At 37.0% G+C, this 26,738-nt stretch overlaps 2 protein-coding genes across 3 annotated transcripts; one reads left to right on the top strand and one right to left on the bottom strand.

Annotated features, from left to right (window-relative positions):
• The first annotated feature begins 383 nt into the window (after positions 1–383).
• ltv1 (LTV1 ribosome biogenesis factor) lies at positions 384–13,773 on the top strand. Its single transcript, XM_020639602.3, has 11 exons — positions 384–572; positions 1,281–1,412; positions 1,594–1,782; positions 2,560–2,647; positions 4,554–4,686; positions 5,307–5,526; positions 6,674–6,801; positions 6,942–7,081; positions 8,266–8,318; positions 9,434–9,634; positions 12,027–13,773. Exons 1-11 carry the CDS (start codon positions 570–572, stop codon positions 12,135–12,137), a joined length of 1,398 nt encoding a protein of 465 aa, XP_020495258.1. The 5' UTR covers positions 384–569; the 3' UTR covers positions 12,138–13,773.
• A 2,061-nt stretch (positions 13,774–15,834) lies between these two features.
• Positions 15,835–26,131, bottom strand: ifngr1 (interferon gamma receptor 1). 2 transcript variants are annotated; one of them, NM_001360871.1, is given in 8 exon segments: positions 15,835–16,890; positions 16,973–17,103; positions 17,309–17,338; positions 17,774–17,945; positions 20,132–20,271; positions 20,416–20,597; positions 22,572–22,680; positions 26,047–26,131. In NM_001360871.1, coding segments are annotated over 8 exon segments (1,164 nt in total). In that variant the 5' UTR covers positions 26,111–26,131; the 3' UTR covers positions 15,835–16,554.
• Positions 26,132–26,738: the final 607 nt, after the last annotated feature.

Raw genomic sequence — 26,738 nt, 5'->3', positions numbered from 1 at the left:
TGTTTTGGTTTTGGTTTTGGTAACAATAAAAGCGCACATGTTAAGACCCTTATCGTGCCAGTTCATATTTCAGTAGTGGGTAATTTTGGGGTTATCATGGGGCTCCAGCAGGGGGCAGTAATGCGCATATGAACGAGTTGACCAGCCGTCAGTGCATGAAAAGAGTAAGAACTTTAACATAGACTGTACCAAGATTTCACGATGTGGAGGGCGGACAATCACAGTCTAAAGTACCATAAATTACCATATTATTGCGACGACGTGCATTACAATTGTTCTCATACAATCGCATAGTTTTGTTACAATAATAGAAATCAACTACCTTTGTTCTTGAAGTTTAAATATGTTATTTATATTTATTAATTTTTTCCCCCCGGTTGTTTGTCGAAGTGGTTCTTTCCGGTAATGGCAGCAGCAGCATGGTGAAGTAAAGCTCGGCGTGGAAAAACAACAACAGCGACTTTTTTTCTGTTTTTAAGTGGTTACTGTTTCTTAACAGCCGCCTGAAGTTTGAGTTCTTACGATTTTAAACCGGACACGTTGAAGAAAACAAAACATTTAGTTTCAAAATGGTAAGCTTACTGTTTTAATTCACGCTAACCTTGTTAGCTACGTGACCTGACGTCAGCACCGGGAGTGCATCAACAACATTAACTGAAAACCAACAATTCATTTCATGTCGTTTCTATTTGAAGTTACATTATTATATTGAGAAAGTTTTAAGCGTAATCGAAAATACAAAATGTTTCTTCCTATGTTCTTGTAGCTAGCTCAGCTGTTTACATCTCAGCACTTACAATTTCACAAAAGAACTCTAATTTTCCCAATTCATGTAATCTCTAGTCTAAAAATATCTCATTATTTTCAATATACTTAACATCTGATTTAATTATATTGTAAGCAAGGGACAGTTCTTGAAATAAGTTATGTTGTCATTTCAAGTCAATTGGCGAGTTCATTTTGCTTGATGCATTGCCAGCTATTTCTATTAATTACAATTTATTCAGACCTTTTTGTTTGTTTGTAATATTTTCAAATAAGATGTCAATCTGAACTTGTCAGGTGAGTGATTTATTTTTATCTTCAAATTCGACAAAGTGCTTTCTATGATTTCAGTTTTTGCTGTCTTTATAGAAGTCTGATTTTTTTTTTTTGACATCCTGGTGAATGGTTCACCTGCTGACAATTTGGGGACAAATACTTACCCATGCATCAATCTTGTAACAGGATGTTCCTAATAAGTTAACCAATGGTTTCAATGCTGTGTTTGTCTCTTTAAGCCTCATCGGAAGAAGAAATCGTTCATAGAAAAGAAGAAGGCTGTGACATTTCACCTCGTCCACAGAAGTCAGAGGGACCCCCTTGCAGCAGATGAGAAAGCCCCACAGCATGTCCTCCTTCCAGCAGCCAAGGTACAGATTCTGTTCAATAGAAATGTATGTTCCTTTATCTTAACAGCAGAAGCCCTTACTCTTGTGACAGCCCATCCCAGTCGGTCATTGTAATACAGTGTCAGCCCAAATATTGGACAATCTGATTTTTAAAATGTGATGTCTTCAATAATACCATGATTGTACTTTTGGTGTCTCTCAGGTGGATACAGAGAAGAGACAGGAGGAGCAGAGGGAGTTTGGCGTTTTCTTCGACGATGACTACGATTACCTGCAGCACCTGAAGGAGCCGTCGGCCACTTCTGAATGGGTGGCGGCTGGACCCTCACAAATGAATGTCCTTGAAGAGGAAGAGGAGGAGGATGAGAAGGACACAGACAATGCCCTCCCTGTAAGTTCACTCCAGAGTTATCCTTCAGTTGTTGAAATCCTGGCAAAGTACTCATATTTAAAAGAAAGTTTCTGAGAACTAAAAGGTGTTTACAAACTACATTTATTTTAGATTTTAGAAAAGTTCTTGCATATCAGATCCTAATGTTGTGTTTTCTGAAATTCACTTCATTTTCAATGTATTTAACAGGGACACGTGCAATGGCCATTGCTTCATATGTAGAACACAAAGTAGCAGGTTTCTAGCCAGGGCTAATATGCAACCTCTGTCTCTGGCTAAACTTTTAGGATTAAAACAGAGGTATTAAACTTAAAGAAATACAGAAATAGTGATACTGTACAAATATAGACATTATGATTTTGATATAAATAAGAGACTAAATAAGACAGCAAAATGGAGATTATTAGAGGAAACAGTCAATGCTCAGAGTTGTTTCCGTTTCCTTCCTATAACTAAGGAGATTTGGTTTAAACTGCTATTGAACCTTTATTTAACCTGGATTTACATCTGTCAACATTTTTATTCAAAAATAATTTATTTAATCTGTTTCTTAGTCTAACTTGTTGCTTTTCTTTACTTTAAGTGTCAATACATTCTTTTAAAATGATCACAGATAACTAACATGTTGAAGGTTAAGACATTTTTCATTATAATTAAAGTTTTTTTTTTTTTGTAACTGGTTCCTAGATGTCTCTCTTGTTATATTAACACAATGAACACAAATCACAAAGTGAACACAGGACTGCTGAAAATCAATCTGTTATGTTTGATAAACAGACATCCTCCATCAACCTGCCATCCTCTGTGTTCGCCTCGGAGTTTGAAGAGGAAGTTGGGCTTCTGAACAAAGCTGCTCCGATCTCAGGTAAGAAGCTCGTCCGTCATCTTAAATGTTAAAATGTTGTTACAGTTACTTTTATTAGTGACAAAAGAGCCTTTTTTCCCTTTCTCTATGTAACTTTGGTAGATTCCCTACGAGAAGTGTGAGATGTTTTAATGCAAGGTTGTCTGGTAGAAAGTCCTGAAGCCAATTTCTAGGGTAAATATTCCCGGTACAGACATCTTTGCGTTGCAGCAGGAGCACACAGAAGACAAGAAACACAAGGACAACATCACCGTAAAACATAAACAAAAAGGAATTTAAAAAATCAGACAACACAACAAAATATAAAAACCGAATAAAAACATTGCAATAAAAGCAGTCTAGATACCAAAATGGGAATTCCTAATGACTTGGTAGGTTCAGGAGGAACTGCAACAACACTTTTTAACTTTGTGCAGTTGAAATTTTAGAACAGTTTGAATACCATCTCTTGAGCCATTTTCACATATGCACTCCGGATAATATCTAGATAATTACAGGAGGAGTTCTCCGGAGATTCTCCTGACCTAGCCGTTCACATATGCTCCTCACAGCGGGGGACTTTCCCTGTCAGAGGGGAGGGGGGGTTTCCTGAGGTAAGATGTGACGTAAATAACAACAGAGTCTGCTACACGACGTTATAATGAGAATATTTGTCTTTATATCAATGCTATGTGTAATCCAATGGAATGACAACCTCCACAAAAGAGAGGAGAACAACATACTGAGGAACAGAAAACAGAATGCAGACGTTTAATTAGAGCACGGAGATCTTAGTGGTAGCGTGCAGACACTTTAAACAGTCACTATATATAAACAACATTCTCTTTCTATTGGCTCGAGTTGAAATCTCCGGAGTATATGCTGCCATGTTCAGACATCAGCTCACTCAGACTTTCTGTGGAAAAAATACTCGGGGTCTGGCCGGAGAAACTCTGGGTAAAGACCGCACGAAAAATGCGGCTGTTTGCGTTCACATATAACCTAAAGAACCTCCGGGTAGACTAATCTCCAGAGTTTTTCAGGAGATTTCTGTATGTGTGAAAAAGGTTTTAGATAAAGCAACCATGAAATGAGGTAAATAAAAGTTTACAGGCTACACCCTGCAAACCAGATCCGGTTCTAACAGAATTTTTTTCATCAATAAGTAAATGTATTTAACTCAATATGTTAACCTTTGATTGACTAATTATGTAAGACAAATGAATGACAACAGAAACATGATGTGAAACATATGACATCGTTCTTTTTTCATTTGAATATCTCCTCTCTTTCTTTATTATCAATATGTACAGAATGTAGATAGACATACACAGAAAAGACAATTCTGAATAAAAATATTTTTAAATGATGTATACAGACTAAATGATTTAAACTCAGTTTTATATAGTTTCTGCAGATTTTATTGTGCCATTATTTGTTTTCACACACTCTCATTACACAAAAATAGTTTTAGGAGTCACAACTACTCTGACTTTGGCAAGTTGTTATCTAAATATTGAAATCAGCAATGTATTCAGACAAATAACAGTTTACTACCAGCTGACAAGAGTCTTCATAATAATACATCTTATTGTTAAAGCAGCTTTCATACATTTCACGGTTACAAGAACAAAAACAACAGTAAAAAGTTACCACAACATAAAGAGACAAGTAAACAGTCAGAAAGTGTGAATAAAGGTTTTTATAAAGATCCTTGTCTGATGAATTTTAAGTTCATCATTATAGAGTTGTTTTTAATCTCCTTTTATGAACATGCATCATTTAGGATTTACTCAAAGAACTGGATGTTTTTGGTTTCCTGGTGTTACTGGTGTTACATTCTTGCTGCTGTTTCTTATCTAAAGTAGCTTTAACGTTTTCTTCTGTTTGTCGTTCTCAATGTTTTGTTTTGTGTGTTTTCCTTCAGGGCCGCGTCTGGACATGGACCCTGACATCGTGGCTGCTCTGGATGAAGACTTTGACTTTGACAACCCTGACAACGTCCTTGACGATGATTTTATCATGAAAGCTAACAGTTCGGGTGGAGCGCTCAACTTGGAGTAAGTTATAAAACCTTATTTCTCAGTGCTTGTATGTTTGAAAACGGAGTGTCCTTGCATCTCTGCATCAACGTTTTCATAATTTGCAGAACTATTTTTTGATTATTATCTTCTCACTAATAGCTTAACCTTAAATATACTGTTGTAACTGCTGATTATTACTCCATTTAATTCTGTAGTCATTTTAAGCTCAGGAAAAGGTTTTACTGAATGTCATCTGTTTCCAGAGTTGTATGGAACAGAAGCCAAGACCCAACATGTTTGCTATTTGCCCTGATATCTCATAATAGCAGCTACAATTTCTCTGTTTTGTGATTAAAAAATATTAAGGATATTTGAAGTTATACTTTCAGACACAATACATATTAAGATGAATCACAAAATTGATTAACACATTATTTTTGATTTTAACTATTAATTTAGATTTAGTTTAAACTCTTAATTTATTCAGGTGTTCCTAAACACATCTTTGATAATGATGCATTATAATAATGTCTCTTAGTTATGCTCTTTATCCCTGTGATAAATAATCATCCAGCAGACACATACTAGTAAGAATTGGACATCTGTAGCTGACAGTGGATTCATTGTGATTTCCCTTTGATTGTAACCTGTCGCAGAGGTGAAGACGATGATGATGAAGAGTGGGAGGACACAGACGAAGAGGGCGATTTTGACTCTGAAGGTGGCTTGTCAGGTGACGAGGAGGAGGGTGGCCGGGGCCGTGAGTTTCTGTTCATGGACGAAGAGACGAAGAGTCGATTCACTGAGTACTCCATGACGTCGTCTGTGATGAGGAGGAACGAGCAGCTTACTCTGCTGGACGACCGCTTTGAAAAGGTGAATTTTTATCTCTTTGGATTACTGAGTTCAGGCACACTCCTTTAAAAGAAGAAACAGTTATTGATTTTAGATATGTTCGAAGCCAGCTAGATTGACATCCATGAAGACATGCAGATTACAAAACAGATGTAAAAGGAACATCTGTTTAGTAACAGCGCTACAACCATAGGAAATCTGCAGGGATTAAAACATGCAGAAACACAATAACTATGGAAGTGTATTTGTTTGTAAATGCATTGAAAAAAATGCATTCATCATTGTGTGAAAAGGTGCCAGATGATCACTTACAGAGGTTTAAAAAGAAAGACACGAAAGAGGACACAAGACCAGGTCACAATTAAAGCATGGGGCAGGAAAAAACAAACCGATTAAAACATAAAAATGAATGAAATGTTTGCTGCTTACCTGTTTATTTGTTTTTTGCAAACTATTAAATAGCGAATCTTTATCTATTTAATGGCATTTGCCACAGGTTGTTGCTGATGACAAATAAATATTTGAATAAACTTGTGACAGTATTTGTGCAGTTGAAACACATTTTTACGTCAGCTGTGTGTTTGTGTGCGTTTCTAATGTCATACAATTGTGACAGTTGTTTTCCAACCATCTTCTCAGATTTGGATTTTAACTCTATTAATGTTGGATAGATTTTGAACAAATGTTAATGATATTCATGAATCATAACCATATCATACCAACACCAAACACAAGTTTAACACCACAATTTCATCAAGGTATCATAATATTGGGACAATATTGTTAAAACAAACTATTAAACAGCCAAGAGAATATAAAACAAAAACATTTAAAACCAAAGTTGAAATAAAGACAGTTATAGGATTTAAGAGTAATAGTCACAGTGCTGTGATATAATTAAAAGATATATTAGAATGTTTTATGAGTAAAGTTATAACAAATTGTCTGAGATCATGGTCATGGCTTTTATTTTGAAGGTGCTGATATTTTATTGTCTGGTGTCTGACCTCGATACATTTATAAATTACATATTCAGTTTGTTGGCCACTAGGGGGTGACTAAAGGTTTCCTTATTAAGTGGTGACTGTCCTCACTTGTGTGTTTCTCTACATGTTAAATGTGTTAAAGTTTCAAACACACTTTTCTTTGTTTGTGTCTATGCTTTCAGTTTTTTGAACAGTTTGACGACGATGAGATTGGCGCTCTCGATAACGCAGAGCTGGAAGGATTCATTGAACCAGACAGCGCTCGCCTGGAAGAAATTATTAAAGACTACTTCATACAGAAAGAAAAGGAGTGAGTTTGTTTTGATCTTTGAGGGATTTATTCGGGATTAAGAAATTTAAAAAAAGCTGCATCAGACAGATTTTTCTTCCTTAAATGTACCTTTACGTGACAGAGCTGAATCATTTTGAATGTCTTGTTTTTTGGTTCAGATACCTGAGACCTGATGACCTGGGTCCCAAAGAATTACCTTCCCTAAAGGAAGAGGAAGATGAGGAGGAGGAGGAGGAAGAGACGGAGACTATTGTTGTGGAGGCTCCAGAAGAAAAGTGGGACTGTGAAACTATCATCAGTAAGTTTATTTGAACTTTCCTCACTTCTACCCCTGGAAATCCTCTTTAATGTAATTTCTTTATAAAGATTCAGTAGCCTAAACAGACCCAACTAACACGTGAAATGTCACATCTTATCCTCCTTTTCAACTAGTTTAAATGAGTCCCAGAGGTCCCCAAAACATGTCTTTTGAAGTTTCTTTCCAAAAAATAAACTCTGATCCTGTATTTGCCTATAAACCTGTCGATATCAGCCCCAGGAACAGGCTGTTTCTGTGTCTATAGCTTGACATGCAAATCAGCTGTGACTGACCACGCCCCTGGGGAATGCAAGGCAGACGGAGAGGGCAGTCTGCGGAGTCCATATGTATTTGTTTTCTCTCTCTCTCTCTCTCTCACTCTCTAACTCGCATGGCTGGGGGGCGGTGAGCACAGCATGATACAATATTATTTAATTATTATTCCTGTAACCGTCTTTGATTATGGTGTGAGACTGAGTGATTAAAGTTTGACCTGCTGTGGGTCTTATCACTTTGCAGGAAGTAGTATAGATACATTTATATTGTCAATGAACAAATACAAAACAAGATAAAACGTGTTGCAGCTGCAAATAGGGTTCACCAAGGCAGAAAGTTAAGGGGTTAGTCACACTGTAATTTGTCAGTCAATTCATATTTATTTGAAGGGTCAGTGAGAGTGAAGCAGGTTTCACTGTACATGAGAAGGAGAGGTGGTCGCTTAACCAGATGTCGTTTTTTAGCCTAGTTAACAGTTAGGGTTTTTTTTTTTATCAATAGTTGAAATCTTATGGGTGTGTCCATGAAACTTATTGGGTCACTGGTTGACTCATTCAGTGAATAATAAAATACAAATCAAAGTCTGAAATCATTTTGAATAGAGATAAATGTAGTTTGTGTCATGCAGCCTCATTTCTGACGGTTCAGAAACTGCCTTCACTTTGAAATTTAAACATTAAGATATGAAAGTAGGTTTACTTTTTTTGACTCAGCATTCTAAACAATATTGTATGTTTAAGAGTCATTGTGTGATACAGAATCCTTAATCATTGTAACACCCTGGCTTAGATTATAAGAAAATAAAACAAAAATACAGAATTAGTTTATTTTAAGCTTTGAGAAAATGTCAAAATATATATTTCTGTTCTCAGTTTTTTCTTATTTCTAGTGTTTGTTGTCTTCTCCAGGTACATATTCCAACATATACAACAGACCCAAGGTCATTGCGGAGCCCCAAAAGGTAAGAAAAACACCTCCTGTTTTAGTTTTGCTATCTGATCTGATTTATATGAACACACAAAGTATGTGAGGCCAGTAAGTAGAATGAAACGCCCGCTGACCAATCACATGCCTAGATCGAAGCGCTCTGTGAGACGGGAGGAGGTGGAGAGAGTATGATTTTTAAGTTAGCCTATATATGAATAAATGTAGTTTTTATTTGTGCTTTACTAATATCAGTACAAAAAAACACCTGAGCCTTATCAAAGCGTACTAATGTTTTTAATAAGGCCATATTTTCATATTTGTTTTTACCGGTAATTTCTTCCATGGCACTCCATTTGTTACTTTTGGCTGCGTGTGCAGTTGTCACACATCCATCACAGTGTGAATTTTCCCTGTTGAACAGGCTGAGGGTAGGACATGCAGGCAGGACATGGCATTAAAAAGACATGCGGTTGTAATATTCACAATATATCCAAGATGGCGGCCAAAGCAGAGTCGAACCCTATAATGACAGTTCTTTGCCTTTATATCACTTTTAATTGAACGTGTTCACAGTATCAATGAACAAGTGGAGAAGAAAACACTTGCAAGCAGTAAATACAATGAAGCATCGGCATCACACATCGGCATAAAGTCGTGCTGAAAATCGTTTATCGCCATCCTACAAATGTAGGCAGTGAATGATCAATCCGTCTAAGTAACAGAATTTTCACATGTAAGGAAACTGAACTGCTTTCTTCAAACCTAAAACTGAGGTTTGAAAACAAGGAGCAAACTCTGAGGCTCAATGTTGAAGTGAACATCATAAACCAAACAGCTCATTACCTGAATGTTGTTTTTGAACACAAAATGGATATAAAATCAAGGCAGAGTTTGAGAATATTTAAAGCTCTATACAAAGAGCGTTTTTTTAAAAGCTGCTTAAATAATTTAAATTAACAATGAAAATATGTGAAATTAGAAATTGTTCTTTGTATAAACTAATTTGTGAAGTTAAAAAGGTGCAACAAAAAGTTTGATTTTGGGGGTCTTAGTAAAATGACATAAAACCTTTTTTTTTTTTTTTAAAAGAAGGGATTTTTAAATTGTTGACTTTAAATAATACCAACCCACTGTTTTTATTTCTTCCAGCTGAAGCCGATCCGTGTGTCCCAGAAGACGGGATTCCCTCTGGAGGTCCTTCCTGCCAGAGGTCCGACCACCAAGCAGGTGGAGCGCATGACCAGGATCAACGACATAGATCTGCCTCGAGTCTCCACACAGCCCCGAGAAAAGGACGAGAGCAAAGAGGAGAGAAAGGCAAGGAAACAAGCCATCAAAGAAGAACGCAAGGTGAGAAAAGGGGGAAGGAAAAAATTACATACAGAGGATATGTTCAACAAATCTTTCTCCTTTTTGTCTCTATGTGCAACTGTGTACCTCACTTTTATATTATTGAAAGGGACAAACTAAGACAGGTGATAACTCCAAAGATCAGTAAAACACAATGATCCCAGAGGAGCTTTGGCCATCATTACCGGGTTATTCCCTTTTAGCCAGCGGTTAGCAAGAAACGACTTCCATCCAAGACTTCTTTTCCACGCGCTGCACCGTCTTAAAGTCCAATTTAGCAATCTGAGGAGTGAACATGTTTTTACATCACAACTGGTTCATTACATCCTCTGGAGTAGCGTCGGTTTATCTGTTTCTGATGAGTCTCAGTTTAACTGTAAATAGTAAGTTAAACAGAGGCTTCTTCACCCTGGCTTACTGTAGCGATATGAACCCGAGAAAGAAGCAGGTGTTCTTGTGATCTAGCTGCAGTTTGCTGAAATAACAACACCATGATGCTGATTTGTAAGAAGGAAGAATGTTTGTTAAATGGAGGACAGACATTATTTCTGATGCATTTCAAGAAGTCAGGGAATCTAAATGCTGATTGGTTCCCTTAGCACAGCGTCAAGCAGATTGATCACATGAATGTTTGATGTAGAACAGATTGCTAAACTTGAATGCAGTTATCAGGTTATAGAGATGATTTGTTGTCAGATTAACGCCAATGGAAGCTGTGATGTCATCACAGGGGATTGTGTTCCGCCTGCTTTTGTTCTCTGTATGGACTGTTTTTCCTGCATACACCAAAGCATGCTGTCGTGATTGGTCATTACTGCTACAAAGATACTACAAACAGAAACCTTCTCACTCTATATTTGGGGGTCTGAATTTCAGAGTGTTTTTTTTAATCAAATCTTTGTTTCAAATCTGAAGTATTGGCTTATTTTATTAGATATATAAAGATATCCTCAAGTGTCTTAGAAGAGTTACAACCTAATTTATCTGGAGCGCTGGATTAGATCAGTTGATGGAGCAGGCGCTCATGTACAGAAGCTACAGTCCTCATCACACTGCTCACAGGTTGGACTTGTGAGCCCGATGCTGTGTGGTGCATGTCATGTCCCTCTCTCTCCCCCCACATTCCCTGTCCAAAAAAATAATCACTACTCTGCTTCATCAGGACTGTGCAGGTGTGGTCTGATCAAATGTGATTGACAGTGACCTGATAACATCAACAAATAATCTCACGTTTGTCATTACATTTTGATTCAAATCTTTCTTAATCCTCTTTGATAATAATCATCTTTTTCTTCGTCACACACTTTAAACCTGTGAAATGAAGGAAGGAAAAACACACAAACAGGAATATCTCCTGTAAAAAATAGACTTTATCATTCACCTTAGTTTCTACTTTTATCCACAGAATAATCTTTTTATAAAAACAGACATTTAGGATTGTGTTTGTCCAATGTGTGATATATACAATCCTGTGTGTTGGCTCTTTCTTGATTCCCATGAACACAATAACTTTAGTGTACCGTATTTTCCGCACTATAAGGCGCACCGGATTATAAAGCGCACCTTCAATGAATGGCCTATTTTAGAACTGTTTTCATATATAGGGCGCACCGGATTATAAGGCGCATAGAATAGAACGTGTTTACAACTGAACAAGGCTGGGAGATATTGTGAATATTCACAATAACTCAACGTTGTTCAAACGTTAATGTGCATATTCACAATATCTCCCAGCCTTGTTCAGTTGTAAACACGTAAAAGAAACACAGTCTGATACCGCTAATTCAAACGTTAGTGCATAACTCAACATTGTTCAGTTACGTATAACACGTAAAGCTCACTTTTTCAGTTCATTCCCCGTCCACGAATCCCTCGAATTCTTCTTCTTCAGTGTCCGAATTGAACAGTTGGGCGAGTACGGCATCCAACATGCGCCGTGTACAACCAGTATGGATCAACCAATTAACCAATTGATCCATATATAAGGCGCTCCGGATTATAAGGCGCACTGTCGTTTTTTGAGAAAATTAAAGGCTTTTAAGTGCACCTTATAGTGCGGAAAATACGGTATTTTGTATTGTGTCCTACATCGACTGTTATGCTGCTCCATATACCCACTAGAGAACAAAAATCTGGATTCATCCACTGCTGAAAATAGTCCAAACAAATGCTGTATTTCCTCCTGTAATTCCACATTATTCAGACTTCTTTATTTATTCATTTTGTATTGTATTATTGTTATTTCCACGTTTGATGTCTTATCCTTTTACAAAAACATGTCTTTATGGTTCTCCTGTGTCTCTTTGTAGAAACAGGTCTTAAACATTATTTATAACTGGAAAGACCTTTTAAAGACAAAGTCTCTAATTTCACTTCACCTCTGTTTGAACAGGAGAGGAGAGTGGAGAAGAAAGTAAACAAGATGGCGTTCAAAGAAGAAAAAGTCAGACAGGAGAAGCAGATGTTGAGCCTGAGAACAAACGTTCAAGGCCTGAAGCTTTAGCAGCCTCTCCCCCTGCAGACTGTTTATCGTTGAATGCTTCATCAGGGGATCAAGCTGCTCTTCACTTCAGATGAGCTAACAGGAGGATAACATCATCCCCAAAACAAGAGGACAGACGGGGTGCTCAGACTCTTGGGATTTCCTCCAGTCATCAAGAGATAAAGTTCTTCTAACTCAAATTATATGCAAGAAGTTTGAGTACAGTAAACTAACAACAGTTAGTAATCCAGGAGTACTGAAGGCTGGGTAATAAAACGCTTTTCTGAACACGCAGTATTTCAAACTTCTGAGCCAAAAGCTTGCATTCAAATTGGTTTTTTTTTATGATAACTTTGTTTTATCATCATCTGTTCAAATCCTGATATAAAACCTAAAACTTGGGCAAATTTAGAGAATGTTTTCTTTTGTTGCTGCTCAGTGTTGAAAGAAGCTCAAAAATGTTGCACAATTCTGATACTGGATAAATTTAGACTGATCAAGCTATACACTTAAAAAGATAACCAAATCAAGAAAAACCAGTGCTATAAAGGAGACTTCACAATACAGACTTTGGCCACAGAGGGGAGCCAATAACTGAAATATCCTTGCAATTACTTTAAATTTAGTATTTAATATGGGATTCTTTAGGTTTGATCTTGGTTTTTTTTGGTCATTATTTGTGATAGGACAGCTAAAGATGGACAGGAAATGACAGGAGATAGGAGTTGTTTCACTACCACTGCCTACATTTGTTATTTAGTTAGGGTTAGCTCAGATCTAACAGAACCCTAACACAATCTAATGAATCAATACAGAATCAGATCAGAAAGGTAAATTCTCTTTTTAACAGAGTGGTGGCTTTGGAGAGTGATGCAGTCGGTGGATGTTTTTGGCCTAAAAAGAAGGTTGTACCTTAATAAGACATATTCCTGTAGTGATCAACTCCTTTATGCTGTTAGACATTTTTAAGACAAGACCTGCCTTTCAGTAGTAATTCATTCTGGTGCATTTCCACAAACCATTGAGTTGATGTCAGTTGTGCCTGTTTTTAAGGCTGTACGCTGAAGCAATCTACTGGAGTAACTTCAAAACCTTTGGCAGTTGACTGGATATCGATTCTGAAATATATAAAAAGGTTAAAGATTGTTTAATGATGTCCAATTTGTTTGATGAATTTGCACCTCAAAGGAAAACTTGATTATGAAGAAGTATCAGGGGCCAGTGGGTAAATTGAGCAGCAGTTATTGTCAAATGTATTCTTGCATGTAAAAATATACAACAATAGCAACATGGGGTAAAAGCACCTGTAGAATATGTTCACAAAATGGTAACACACCTAATCATTTCATACACACAAGAAAAACACACCCCTTAATAAACCTGTTTTACAGGTTGCAGGTCACCTGATAGTTAACAGTCCCTGTGTTGAGACTGGTGAGTTTTATCACTATCAGTAAGGTTGAAAGGTATTTATAACATTTACAGGTCTGCTGTCAGGAGGGGAAAGCCCAGAAATAATCCACATCATAACAACCAGGAAGAGTCTTGACTAAAGGTCCTAAAATGCTGGAATGTTTTCATTTCCTTATTTTGCCCATTGGTTTAAGATGTTTGATACATGAACAAAAATATACAAATAAAAGATTCAACGCTTGTATCATCGGTGCATAAATAAGCTTCCTCATTATCTGGAATATCTACGTACCTTGCTATCAAGAGTTTCTTCGGAAATACTTTCTGTGGAGGAAATAGTTGCTCAGAAAATTTGTGAAAGACGGTGTTTTCTGAATTATTCCTAGAAATGTATTTAAATTTGAGATTAAGCCACCTTCTCAGCCTCATCAACAGTATCAAGTAGACAAATTAATAAAGTATAATCTTAGGTCTCCTCCCCCTGATTTGGGGACCTTAAATTCAGTCCACTGAGGCAGCTGCACCTCCAGAAATTCTTCTACAGATCACTAATGAACATTATAAACATTGTAAGTCTAATTTCTGTGCAAGTTCTCTCTCTGGAAATGTAATAAATAAAACCCATTCCCCTAACAAGCTCTTGTCCCACAAGTATATCTGCTGGTGACTCAGGGCAAGAAGTATTTAATAAATCTGCTTTTAAATCAGGAAAGGGTCTGGGCCTGATGTACTTAAACATCAGAAGTCTGTGTAATCAGCTTGAATTAGATCAGTTGAAATGTTTGTTTCAGGAACCCTGACATCCTTGTTCTGACTTAAACCTGGCTTAGTCAGAGCATACCTGACTCTGAGGTTTTGTTATACAACTTGTACAGAATTGACTAGAGTTGGAAGAGCTTTGCTGTGAAGACATGTTTGTCTCTTCCTCTTTTAAAAGTTGTTACTGTAACTGACTCCATTGAATTCATTGCTCTAAAACCTTTACCTTTCTAGCAATAGTTAACCCAATGTTGTGGGTCTGTACAGACCAACCTCAGCCATCTCCCCAGTACAGTTTCTGATTTAGCTGACTTACTTTCTCAGCTTAACAGCTCTGACTTGTTGGACTTGTTAAACCTGAACTGGTTGTCAAATGATTCAGACATCAATGAGATATGTGGTAGTCTCGCATTTTAACTATGAGCCAACTAGACCTAATTTGAAGGATCCCTCTAAATCTACGTTAATTGATCTTATTGTGTGTAATAAGAGGGACAAAAGTATTGCCTCTGGAGTTTTCTGTGTTGGCATGAACGATCACTGCCCTATAGCCTTTGTCAGAAGTGCTAGACTGAATAAACCAAGCTCTAGGATTGTTATCAAAAGACAATTAAAAAGTCTTAAAAACAGTGACCTTGACAGCAATATAAATTAAACTGCTGAAATATCATATACAGAACATGCACTCGATTTTTTCTCAAATTCACTTCTTGCTATTAGTGATAAACATGCTCCCTTTAAAAAAGTAGGATTAAAAATAGATCAAGCCCATGGTTTTCCACAGAACTACCTGTCCATTTCCAAACTGTCGCATCTTGCTAAAGTTCTCAAATCATTGGTTGATAATAAGATCAAATAATTCCTCTCCAGTTATCATGTTTTAAGTCCATATCAATCTGGGTTCAGAACCAGTACTGTCGCTGCTGTCGCCTCTGTTACAAATAACAATTGCTGCTGTTAACAAGGGAAATATTGTGCTGATCTCTTCGTACATTTACCAAAAGCGTTTGATACTGTTGACCATACTCCGCTCCTACTGAAGCTAAGTGAGGTTTTGACTCTGTATCCTGTAAATGGTTCCAGGACTACCCGTCACAGACATCTGTGTGTTGTGCTGGGAAATATTGGTTCTGTTTTTTAAAATTGTCTAAGGGAGTTCCGCAAGGCTCAATTCTGGGTCCTGTTTTATTTACAATACAATATTACACCTGCTATAACAAATAGTAACACCCACCTGTTTGCCAACGATACAGTTCTGTACTGCTTTGCCAACACTGCACATTCAGCATTCAAACCCTCCAGCAAGCTTTTTATCATTTACAACATGCCTGCGACCTTGCAGATCTTGGTATTCACATCACCACTTTGACAGGAAACAAAATACAAATAAAGGTTGAATCAATTAATTCATGTTGATAGCTTTTCAAATTGGACTTTCTGAATTTGCAGTAAAATTGGAGGTGGACATTTCTCGAAACCCTGGGCAAATAAAAACAATGCTATCTTAATATTTTTTTCTTGTATTATTTTATTTAAATAGACCTTTGAAATATATTTGTAAAGATAAGAACATGCCCTTTCTGTAATAGATGAACAACAGTTTTTCAGTGCACAAAAACAAAAAAAAGTTACATCTGATTTCATAAATTCTGAGGCATAAAATATTTTTAAGCATATAGGAGCTGCTTTTGTGACTGTGTGCTGCTGCATCTGATAAAAAGCAATTAGAGTTAAGCAGCTGAATCTGTAGCAAGACAGCATACAGATGAAGGTGACTGGATGATCACCAGTTTCTCTCTAAGTCAAAAGGCAGTTTTAAATGGCACACTGTCTTTTTAATAAAAATTTTCCTGATTCTCCATCAATCAGCTTCAAGGCAAACCAACGATACCCTTAAAAATAGTTTGAAAAAGTTGTTAAAAAGGTAGATTTGGGATCCTTGTGCATCCTTTTTTTCATGAGCCATTTGTAGGTTGTTATATGTAGCAGTTGCATAAAATCCTGAAAAGTGTGTCTGGATGAAGAGGAGTTTCTCCTGAGCAGCAACATGCATTTTGCACTTTTCAATGCAAAAAACCTTGAAACTTGACATGAAATACAAACTCCCTCCATACTTTTCAGGAGTCTCTGGGCAAGGCACTAAATCCCTAACTGTCCTGGATTAACCTTTGTTTGTTCAAAATCACAACACAGCAGTCCTTGATTCCCTGAGTTAAAATCATCCAACGAAACATTTAATCCCAAAAACACTCGTAGGACAGTTGTTTCATTCTTTTTTGGAAACCTTGTCCAGCAGCAGAATATGTGGGGAGTCATAGGGGGACCTTTCCTCTGTTTTCACTGAGTCGTCTGCAGAGTCATCATCTGACCTGCTGCACTCCAGCTCCTGGTTTCTGTTTTCTAAACATCTTCCATCCCTGTAACAACCGTACTGATAATGGACATCTGATCCATCGTTGCTACCCTGCAGGTTGTCGTCGTCGTCCTCATAGCTGACTGACGGAGTCTCACTGGGTTTGTTTTTGATTAGTATGACAGCATTGTACTTTTGTATGTAGTCATTCCTAGTAAAACAATGTTTCCTGATGTCTGTGTGGGGTTTCTTCAAAAGAAAAAGAAAAAAAAGAGTTTAAAATCAACCATAGAAAAAAGTATTTTATAGTTTTACCTCTTTGTCACCTTACCAGAACGTTGGGTAGATTGGGTTCATCCTTCTTAAATGTCCAGGACTTTGTCAAACAGATAAACACTATTATCACGCTGACTACGGTGAAAGTCACAAGCAGCAGTACAATAAGAAGTATCACATGGATATCTGCAATCAAAAAAAATATTGGGTTTTGGTTTATTGTTTGAACATTTTATGGAGAGATGATTTTGACCTGCTCTTGCTGAAACTTTGGCAGATTTTAAGATGATTTATGCAACGCAAACTGTTCTAGGATCAATGACTAACAAGAAGAGTTTCAAAATGGTAACGGTGAAGAACAGCAAAGCAGGAAAATATGCAAAGAATCTACCTCTTCTTTGATCTGTTGGTTTCTTGTATTCTACAAATGAGGCACAAAAAAACCAAACAGACAAGGTCAGGACAACGACTCCAAATTACAGTAAAAAAAAAAAAAAAAAAAATAAGACAAATAAAGACAGCAAAATAAGACATCAAAAGACACACATCATACTACGAACAGAAAAACTACAAAACTATATGATTTGGTTTCTTTTTCTAATGTTGCATGACTTTGATGTTTTGAATTGTTACCTTCAATTCAAAACGATCCACTCAAACATAACTGAACTTTTAAGTCAGGTCAGCAGAAGATGAGCAATTTCTATGCCTTGGAATCTAAAATGACAATTTTTTTCGAGTTTGGTAGCTTTGCAAAGAGCAATGTCACGACTGTTTTTGGTGTAGTGCTCTTTATGTTGCCTGTTAACAAATCACATTAACACGTTTTTGAAGAAATCTTCCAGTTCAGACTTACCAGATGTCGTTTCGGGACAGATACGACCCGTCTCGTTGAATTCGACATAGCGAATGCCTTTTCTGTCATACAACCGTCCTCTCAGTGTGACGCACTGGTCCACATCCTCAGGATAAGTGATCTCATGTTGGCAGTTTTTCTGATCCCCTAGGCATGTCCCTGTAACCATTTTCTAACAACCAGAAAAAAATGAATTAGTATCCTCATTCATGTTCTTTTGATATTGAAGCAACAATGATGCATCACTTTGGGTGGGAAACATGGTAGACAGTTTTTGATTATCATCGCCTTTCATAATTCAACATGTGGTGTTAAACGGGTTCTTGACATGAAATCCCAATAATAACTTCATTATAATCACCATCACAGTTCTTGCAGAGGACACAGACTTCAGTGGTTAAATGTTATGCTGTTTGAATCTACAATTCTTTATTTTATTAGATATAAATAAAAGCTTTGTTAACTATTAAAGCATTTTTCCAAATAATTCATAATGGCATATTAATTATAAAATGTTTTCAACAGAGAAGACAGTAATTTCTTTATATCCAGAGTCTTTAAAGATAAATATTTGGTGTCACAATCTGTATATAGCCCAGATGAGTAGATCGAAGACTGTAGTTGCAATAATAACAATTGATTTGAAGACTACAGGTTAAAAGCCTCCAGTTTGTGGTTTTTTTGGCTACCATAGAGAAAAAAAAAAGACCATATTTGGAGGAGAGAATAGAGTCGAGAGAGGCAAGGAGGTTTTGGAGTGAGGACTACTGTCTTTTAGCATCTCGCATTTTATAACTTTTTTCTGTGAAATTTAAGTTCTTTATCTAAAAGGTTTATAATTGGGATGCTTATTTTCACAAGTGAAAAACAGGCTTTCACATAATGTAGCCTGAAGAAAATTTTTATATTTGACTTTACAGTGTTTGTTAGTTCAATCAAAAGCTGAACAAGACATTTCAAGATGTCACTGGGTCATTTAATTAACAATCACAGGTACCCAGTCCTCCCTTGCTTTAAGGTCTATTACAGGGATTGCCCCTTGTCACCGGTCCTGTTTGTGATTTTCATGGACAGGATCTCAAGGAGTAGCCGGGAAGAGGAGGGCCTCAAAATGTCATCTCTGCTTTTTGCAGATGATGTTGTTTTGTTGGCCTCCTCAAGCAGACATTGGGGCAGTTTGCAGCCGAGTGCGAGGCGGCTGGGATGAAGGTTAGCACCTCCAAGTCCGAGGCCATGGTTCTCTGCCGGAAAAAGGGGGATTGCTCTCTCCGGGTGGGGAGTGAGTCTTTGCCCTGAATGTAGGAGTTCTAGTATCTCGGGGTCTTGTTCATGAGTGATGGTAGGATGGAACGTGAGATCGACAGACAGATTGGTGCAGCGTCAGCAGTAATGCAGGCGTTCGCCTGCATTACTGCTCTCGATTTACAAGCTCTCGATTTACCGGTCGATCTACATTCCAACCCTCACCTCTGGTCATGAGCTGTGGGAAGTGACTGAAAGAATGAGATCGCAGATACAAGCGGCCGAAATGAGTTTCCTCCGGAAGGTGGCTGGGCTCAGCCTTAGAGAGTGGGTGAGGAGCTCGGACATTCGGGGGGAGCTCGGAGTAGAGCCGCTGCTCCTCCACATCGGAAGGAGCCAGTTGAGGTGGTTTGGGCATCTGTTAAAGATGCCTCCTGGACGCCTCCCTTTAGAGGTTTACCAGGCATGGCCAACTGGGAGGAGACCCCAGGGCAGACCCAGAATGCGCCGGAGGGATTATATATCCCGTCTAGCCTGGGAACGCCTCAGAATCCCCCAGGAGGAGCTGGAAAACGTTGATAGGGAGAGGGAAGCCTGGGTTGACTTACTGCGCCTGCTACCACTGCGACCCGACCTTGGATAAGCGGAAGACAATGGATGGATTGACGGATACAGGGGTTCCCAAATTTTTTGGTCCGCAACCCCAAAAAATAAGAGTGCTAGAGACTGGGGACCCCCACTGTCCCTGGAGGTGGTTAAAGCATTAAAAGTTGCACACAGCAGTAAAATTAGACAGCAGTTAGATTTTTGTGTAAAAATTTTTAAATAATGGGTAAATATACAATCTTAAGTCGTTTTTAATGTGTATTTGTTTTTGGAAGGCATCTTCACTACGATGAGAAGATATGAATGTGATACTTTTAAATGCACCAGTCCTCAAAATGCAGTGCATCCTTTGGAAATGCTTCTTTCTTATCGAACTTCTATTAAACCAGCGGTATTCCCATTGAGGTAAAAAAAAATATATATATATATATATATATATATATATATATATTTATTTTATTTTTTTTTACAAGTGATTCCTGTGAAAGAGATAACTTTCTTGAATCTTACACCGTCTTGAGTGGTGACGTCGAATTCAAATTTCCTGACCACCTGCTGCAGTTCTCTGTAGAAGTGGAGAGGGTTTCTGAAAGTCACTGTGCCAATTGAGTCGTTCACTTTCAGATCCACGGGAGGGAAGACTAATTTACCTGAGAAAAGATAACATTTTTATATTTTAGTTTTACACTAAAAGGTGAAACTGAATAATTTCCATGAACATGTCCATCATCCTCTTCTTACTGGAACCACACATGTTGCTGAAAATATTTGTTTTCACTTTCAGATTGACTTACATTTTATATGAGAAGTCTTAAATTCGTTAAAGGTGAAAGTTTCAGACTCTACTGTTTCAGACTGGTTTCCTCCCAGTATGGCTGTAACAGAAACAGAATGGACTTCCATGTAGCGTTCTTCAGATCTCCATACAAACTGACTCAGATCAAAGCGATGGTCAGTGGTTTCTTGATTTTCTTCCCTGAAATATGAAACAAAAAAATGTGTCAGTTTCACATAAAAAGCACACAAACAATACTTTTCAAAATATAATAATAATAATAACTTTATTTGTTTAGCGCTTTTTAAAGACAACGTCTTACAAAGTGCAGAAGAAAACATAACAACACATAAGAACCCGAAATCACAACAGAAAATCATGACAACAACGCAACCCACAGAAGAGACACCCAACCAATAACAACAAAACCTCGACAGTGAAATAACCCCAACAAAAATCTGACCAACATCAGAACCCACACATCAGAATTCAAGCAACAATAACTCATAATAAAGCAACACAGCAACATAGGTTGAGACCAAGAGGACTGAAGATGTAAGATAAACGAGGGATTAAATGACAAACAATAAGAAGTAAGAGCATCAAGAAGAGATAAAAACAATAAAACACAGTTAGAAGCTAGAAATGAAGATAAGAGAAATATTAAGAAGAGATAGAAAAAAAGTAAAAAAAATACATAATGAAATAATAATAAAATAAATAATAAAAGGAAATAAGACATCAAACCCATAGGAGGGGGTATAAGCTAGAATGAAGTAAACAATAAAAACAGCCGACGCATAAAAAGATTAAAGTCAAATACAAAAGCAATAGAAGCAGTAAAAGGTTCTGAGCTCAATAAAAAGAGATGCAAGCAATAAATCGACATGAATCAGGATGTTAAAGAATAAGATAGACTAAAAGATAAAAGAAGGTAACAGGAAATAAGAAGAAGAAGACGACATCACATAAACGCACGTCTATCTAAGTGAGTTTAAAGAAGAGATTTAAAGGAAGTCACTGATTCTGCTAGCCTTATCTGCTCGGGCAGGTCGTTTCAAAGCCGAGGGGAGTAAGACGCTTTAAGACGCTTGCATTACAAATAAAAGCACAAAATAACAAACATAGCAACATTAAATCATGAAATTCTCAGTTTGATCTCTTATCATATCGACGACAGAGGCGATATAAGAGACTGATCTACAAATGTTATCCTCAAAACAAACACTTTAGTAGTTTTAACTACCAACCATATTTTTGCAGTGGAGAATAACTGAGCTTTGATGCTCACAAAGAAGAAACAGAGACAAGTGCATAGAACTGGGTAGGGATGATAGGGACCTGTCCATACCAATATTTTGCAAATACTAATTTTGTCCCAATATTTTTCTTTTTTCTATTAAATATGAAAAAATATTTCTGTCCAGCCATTACAATATAAATTGCATTGATACACTCTGAACATGTGGAGGACCTGACAACTGTCACTTGGTCTTTCTTATAAACAGAAACTCCAGACTTCAGTGTGAGATTCCTTCACTTCCCTGATAAATCTGAGATTTATACAGAGCTGAACCACGCTTGATTATCAAATGAACAGTTTTTATTTTTTGTCCCTGCTATTTGTGTGTACGTGCTTGGGACCTTAGTCGCTGTGGGTCACTTACCGGTAAATGATGAAACTCAGTGAATGAGCGTCGGATTAAAAAGCTACAGCCTTCCCATGAAGCATAAACTATATTCAAATACTGGTCAACAGGGGGCAAAGGTTAAAAAGCTACAGGTAAGGGCTCAGTCAGACCTCCTTTGAAACGGCTTGATATGATTCTTTTTTTCAAGGTCTAGTCTTGGTAAGAAAAGACACATCCATAGTGGGTCAACTCAAAAAACAATGTTTTAGTTTGTTTTTTGCTTCTTTGTAAACATGAAATAAATCTTCTTATTGTGGGGAAATCTTAAACTAGAACATGTGCTGAACCTGTTTGCGAGTTAGGTCTACAACTATGCAGATTTTCACATCAGTCTGACTTAAAGCACTAGTGACTAATGAACCAAAAGTCAGACAATTGTAGTAATCCGATCTAATTCTAGTCCTATCTTCAGGTTAATGGGAAATTAGAAATGAATAAAAAATATATATGATCTTATTTAAGGTTTAGAGTAGTTGAATCTTACCCTCTGAATTGCACTCTGAACCTGGTGTTTGGTTGCTGCCGGCTGGCTTGCCAGCTGGCAGTGACGTTGACATTATTGCAGCTCACAGTCAAGTTAGTTGGAGGCAGAACTGCAAGCAAGAAAAGACAAATGAAACATTAATGCACTTGTGGTACAGTAAACTATGCACACAGATTTGTTCTTCTCATTTTAAATGTTGACACGTGTGATGTTAGTTTTGTTCACAAGATTTTTTTTCACAAGGCAACCCTGTCATACAACAACACAGGCAAATGTTGACCTTGCTCTGTATATTCACCATCAAACAGCATTAGACAGGGAGTGGTATGTACTTTGAAACCTAACGATGATAAGGCATCTTTAATGCCTCACACTTTGTCCTGCATAACCACTTTGTCCTGCATAACCACTGTGCTGACAAGTTTGACAGCAATAAGGAAGCTAAGGTGTTTCAGTAGGTATGTGCAGTAACACCCATAACATCACTTGTTTTTTAAATCTTTACAGTAGTCATAGTTTTACAGAAACTCCAGGGAAAACAAAATTTTATTGTTAGTTGACAAAAAGTATAAAAATGACTCGTTTCAAACCTTAGGATCATCACAAATAGGAAGGGTGGAAAATAATTGTTTAAAAAACTAAAGACCAATAGCTCGGCATGTAATTTACTACAATGAAGAAAAATAAATGAGCGTCCTTCCATTAAAGAAAACACAATGAAAAAAATGTTGATGCTCTGTGCTCAATCAGGCATTTCAATTGGAAAAAAAAGGATGCAGTTCTCTGACAGCTGCACTTACTGCCCTTTAGGTATCTTATCCTCTTTTGTACTTTTCCAGTGGACAAAACATAATGCAGGGCACTTCATAGTTCAGGGGGAGAAAACACGATTTAGGGACTTATGAGTTGGCCTTCAAGTAGAGAAAAACAAAAACTATGAATTGCCCTCTTGTGTACCTTACTGTAGGGCCCACGTTGGTGCCCTTTCATGGGAATCTTTTCTGCTGTGGAAACAGATGAAAACTACAAAATCCTTTGCTAAAATGAAGGCTCCTGAGAAGAGTTTTTAGCTGGTTCAGAAACAGTGTGCAATTAATTATATAAGAACATGATTTAACAAGACTGATTCTTTCTATATTGGTATAATTGTCTGGAACTACAGCATGTTTCTTCTCAAGGTGAGATCTTTTGTTACAAAGCATTACTTTAACCTTAATACTTATGAACATTACTTTAACAAGATCTGCAAAGACGTCTCTTAAGGCATGTGTTGTGGTTGAGCTACCGGTTTTCCCTGAAATAAACCATGTGAGCAGGCATTAATCGTCAGTCATTACATGAAATTAAAAATCCCGAGTATCAAGAAACTGCAGAGCATGAAAAAGGATGTGGACATTTTCAGGATGTGTCACTCAGTGTGAACGTAAAAAGGAAAGGGGAACGACACGATGGTTGTTGCTATTTTTAGGACCCTTTTAACTTTACTCATGTCTACACTGGAAATACATTTCAAACAACTTACAATAAAGAATCACCCAGAAAACCAAATGATGAAATGAACAAGAAAATATTGTAATGTAATAAGGAAAACTCTCTTAGTGGAAAAATATGTCATGATTGACGCCCTGTCCCTTAGAGGAAAGTTACAGAGAGTTTGCCCGGTTAATTACTAAACTGATAATAAAAGAAGGCAACAGATTTTTGCCTGAGTTTTGAACCTATATGTTTTATTTTATGGAACATATTTTAAACTCCACAGTAAAAAGCATTTACCCAGGAAAGAAGTAAACCCCCTCCATATTGTTGAACACATATGGCTTAATCCCCAATCTTGCTTTGGTTGTTGTTGTTTTTTTTTTTACTCTTTCTTTGGCTTTCCTCGCTCTATTTGTGTTCTTAGCTCTGTACAACTGTTTAAATAGCCTGAATGTCAGATTTTACCACTAAAATACCTATTCTTCTGATACTGGTCAAAGTGTTTTGGCCCTGAAGGGTTGAGCAGTAGTTTCTCTCTCAATCCTGCTGTCTGTGGGGGAGAGAAGATTCAACAACAGAGGCACAATCTCTAGATTTGATAACAATACTTGAAAAAGGCAAATTTCTGAAAGAAGACGCAGATAGTTTGTGCACATACTTCATTTGCAAAAACGACTGATATTTTTCCGCAAAAGATTTATTTTAATGTGTCTGGATGTTTTAATTGTGATATTTCTTGTCATGTACTAACTGTTGGCAGACTAAGTATTTATGCAGACTGTAGTGCATAAATGCTATAAAATGACAATGATGAAGACAAATATTCATAACAAGGTCCAAGAGTTTAAAAGTTTAGAGACGGTTAAGAGAGGAGAATATACAGCTTTCGTATAAAACAGACAAAGCAGCAAAGCGTAGATGTGACTAGCACAGTTGGTGATTTTAGGTTTACTTCATGAATGACTGAACAGACTAGTTAGTTGACCTAATATAGGTTGGACAGCAATAATATTAAATATTTTAAAGTGTACATTGTTCCAGAAGTTGAATATTTATATTTCATCAAGAACAAATGTACTATAAAAATATATAATTGGATTTTTTTTTTTACAGAAGTAAATCTTGAGATTTTTTAATTGCACAACACATTTTGACACTCTGAACATCTGTGTTTGTTTACATATAATCAGACTGTATTTGTTGTTATTTTCTGATCAAATGAGACTAAAAAAAAAATCAACTTTGACCCTTTCAAACTAATTACAAACACAGATTTGTATTTTAATGACATTTTGCCTCCTTCTTTCATGTTATTCGATAAACAGCCTTAAGTATTCAAAAGTAATACATTAAGTGAAAGAAGTTTAAAATCTAGGAGCTAGACAAGATAATAAAGGAGATATCTGTTATTCTTCAGATATCCACAACCTTCATTTCTACTATCCAGAATAAAAAAAATGTGGCATATCTTCCAGGGAAAATCGATGTTAGATATACAATCCAGTTGTTCCTAGTCGTAATTATGATTAAGAATTTTCAAAGTTGCATTATGAATAACCGAGTTTGTTTTATGAGGGATATCTGAAATTGAAAACACGACGAGTAAGATGTGTATTGTAGATAGGCTGACTGAAATGGGATGTTTCCGTATAGGAAGAAATCTATTGCAGATATCCTGAATGTTCTTTCTGGCAGTATGATGTTGTGGATGTGTTAAAGTAAACGCCCAATACACATGAATGGTAGTGACGCAATGTGTCTTGAAGAATGATGTCGTGGATATCTTTCAAAAATAATTCTTACGAGTGAGAATAGCCTACAGTTATGACAAGGAGACATTTTAGGCTCATCTAACATATCGCTACTGATGGAGTGTTAAATATCTGGAAGTACCTGTGTGAACCCCACGTACAAAACACATCTAAACCCTTTATTTGAAGTCATAATTTAACACAATAAAAGAAGAAGCTCTGTATTCTCACTGAGTCTGGATACTCACCAATCTCAGCTGAAACTCCGCTGACCAGGAGGAGGAGGGCCCTGAACGCACCGCCCGGTAGCATATCTCAGGCCTCTACTGTCCAGGTATCAAACACAACAATCCTGCTTCCTTCTCAACCCCGAGGAGCCCCTCCCCCCCAAAAAACAAGTCCTTAACGAGCCCTCAAACACATACCCACAAACTTTAACACAACAACAGATTGAAGTGTATCGACAGCGACGTTCCTGATTTGTGTCTTAAACTATTTCCTACTGACAGCCGTGTGACTCACATCTTAACCTCGTGTTATATGTATGAAGACAGTCGTAGGCTACCTGGGCAATCAGGAAAAACCCAAACACACCTACATGACGTCAGCGGAAATTGTGATGTCTGCACTGTTTGATTTTCAGAACAAAAGATGAATTACTTGGAAGGAGAAAATATATAATGAATATACCTACAATATATAATACATAGACCAACTCAATCAAGAACTAGCCTATACCTATTTTTTAACATCATTAATTTCTGAATTTAATAGAAAAATACAAATAATGGTTGTAAATGTTAGGCTACAGGACTCCCAACAACAGTCAGCATATAGACCAAGGCTATGTTTTGAAAAAAGAAGAAAAAAGCAAGGGATAAAAAAAGCATCCTCACAAATAATGCACTAGATGAATAGATTAGCAATGATCCAAATTGTC

Source organism: Labrus bergylta, chromosome 1 (genome assembly GCF_963930695.1).
Source record: "Labrus bergylta chromosome 1, fLabBer1.1, whole genome shotgun sequence".
Classification (NCBI taxonomy): Eukaryota; Metazoa; Chordata; class Actinopteri; order Labriformes; family Labridae; genus Labrus; species Labrus bergylta.
Note: the sequence above shows the minus strand (reverse complement) of the source record. Positions and strands in the feature narration are given on the sequence as shown.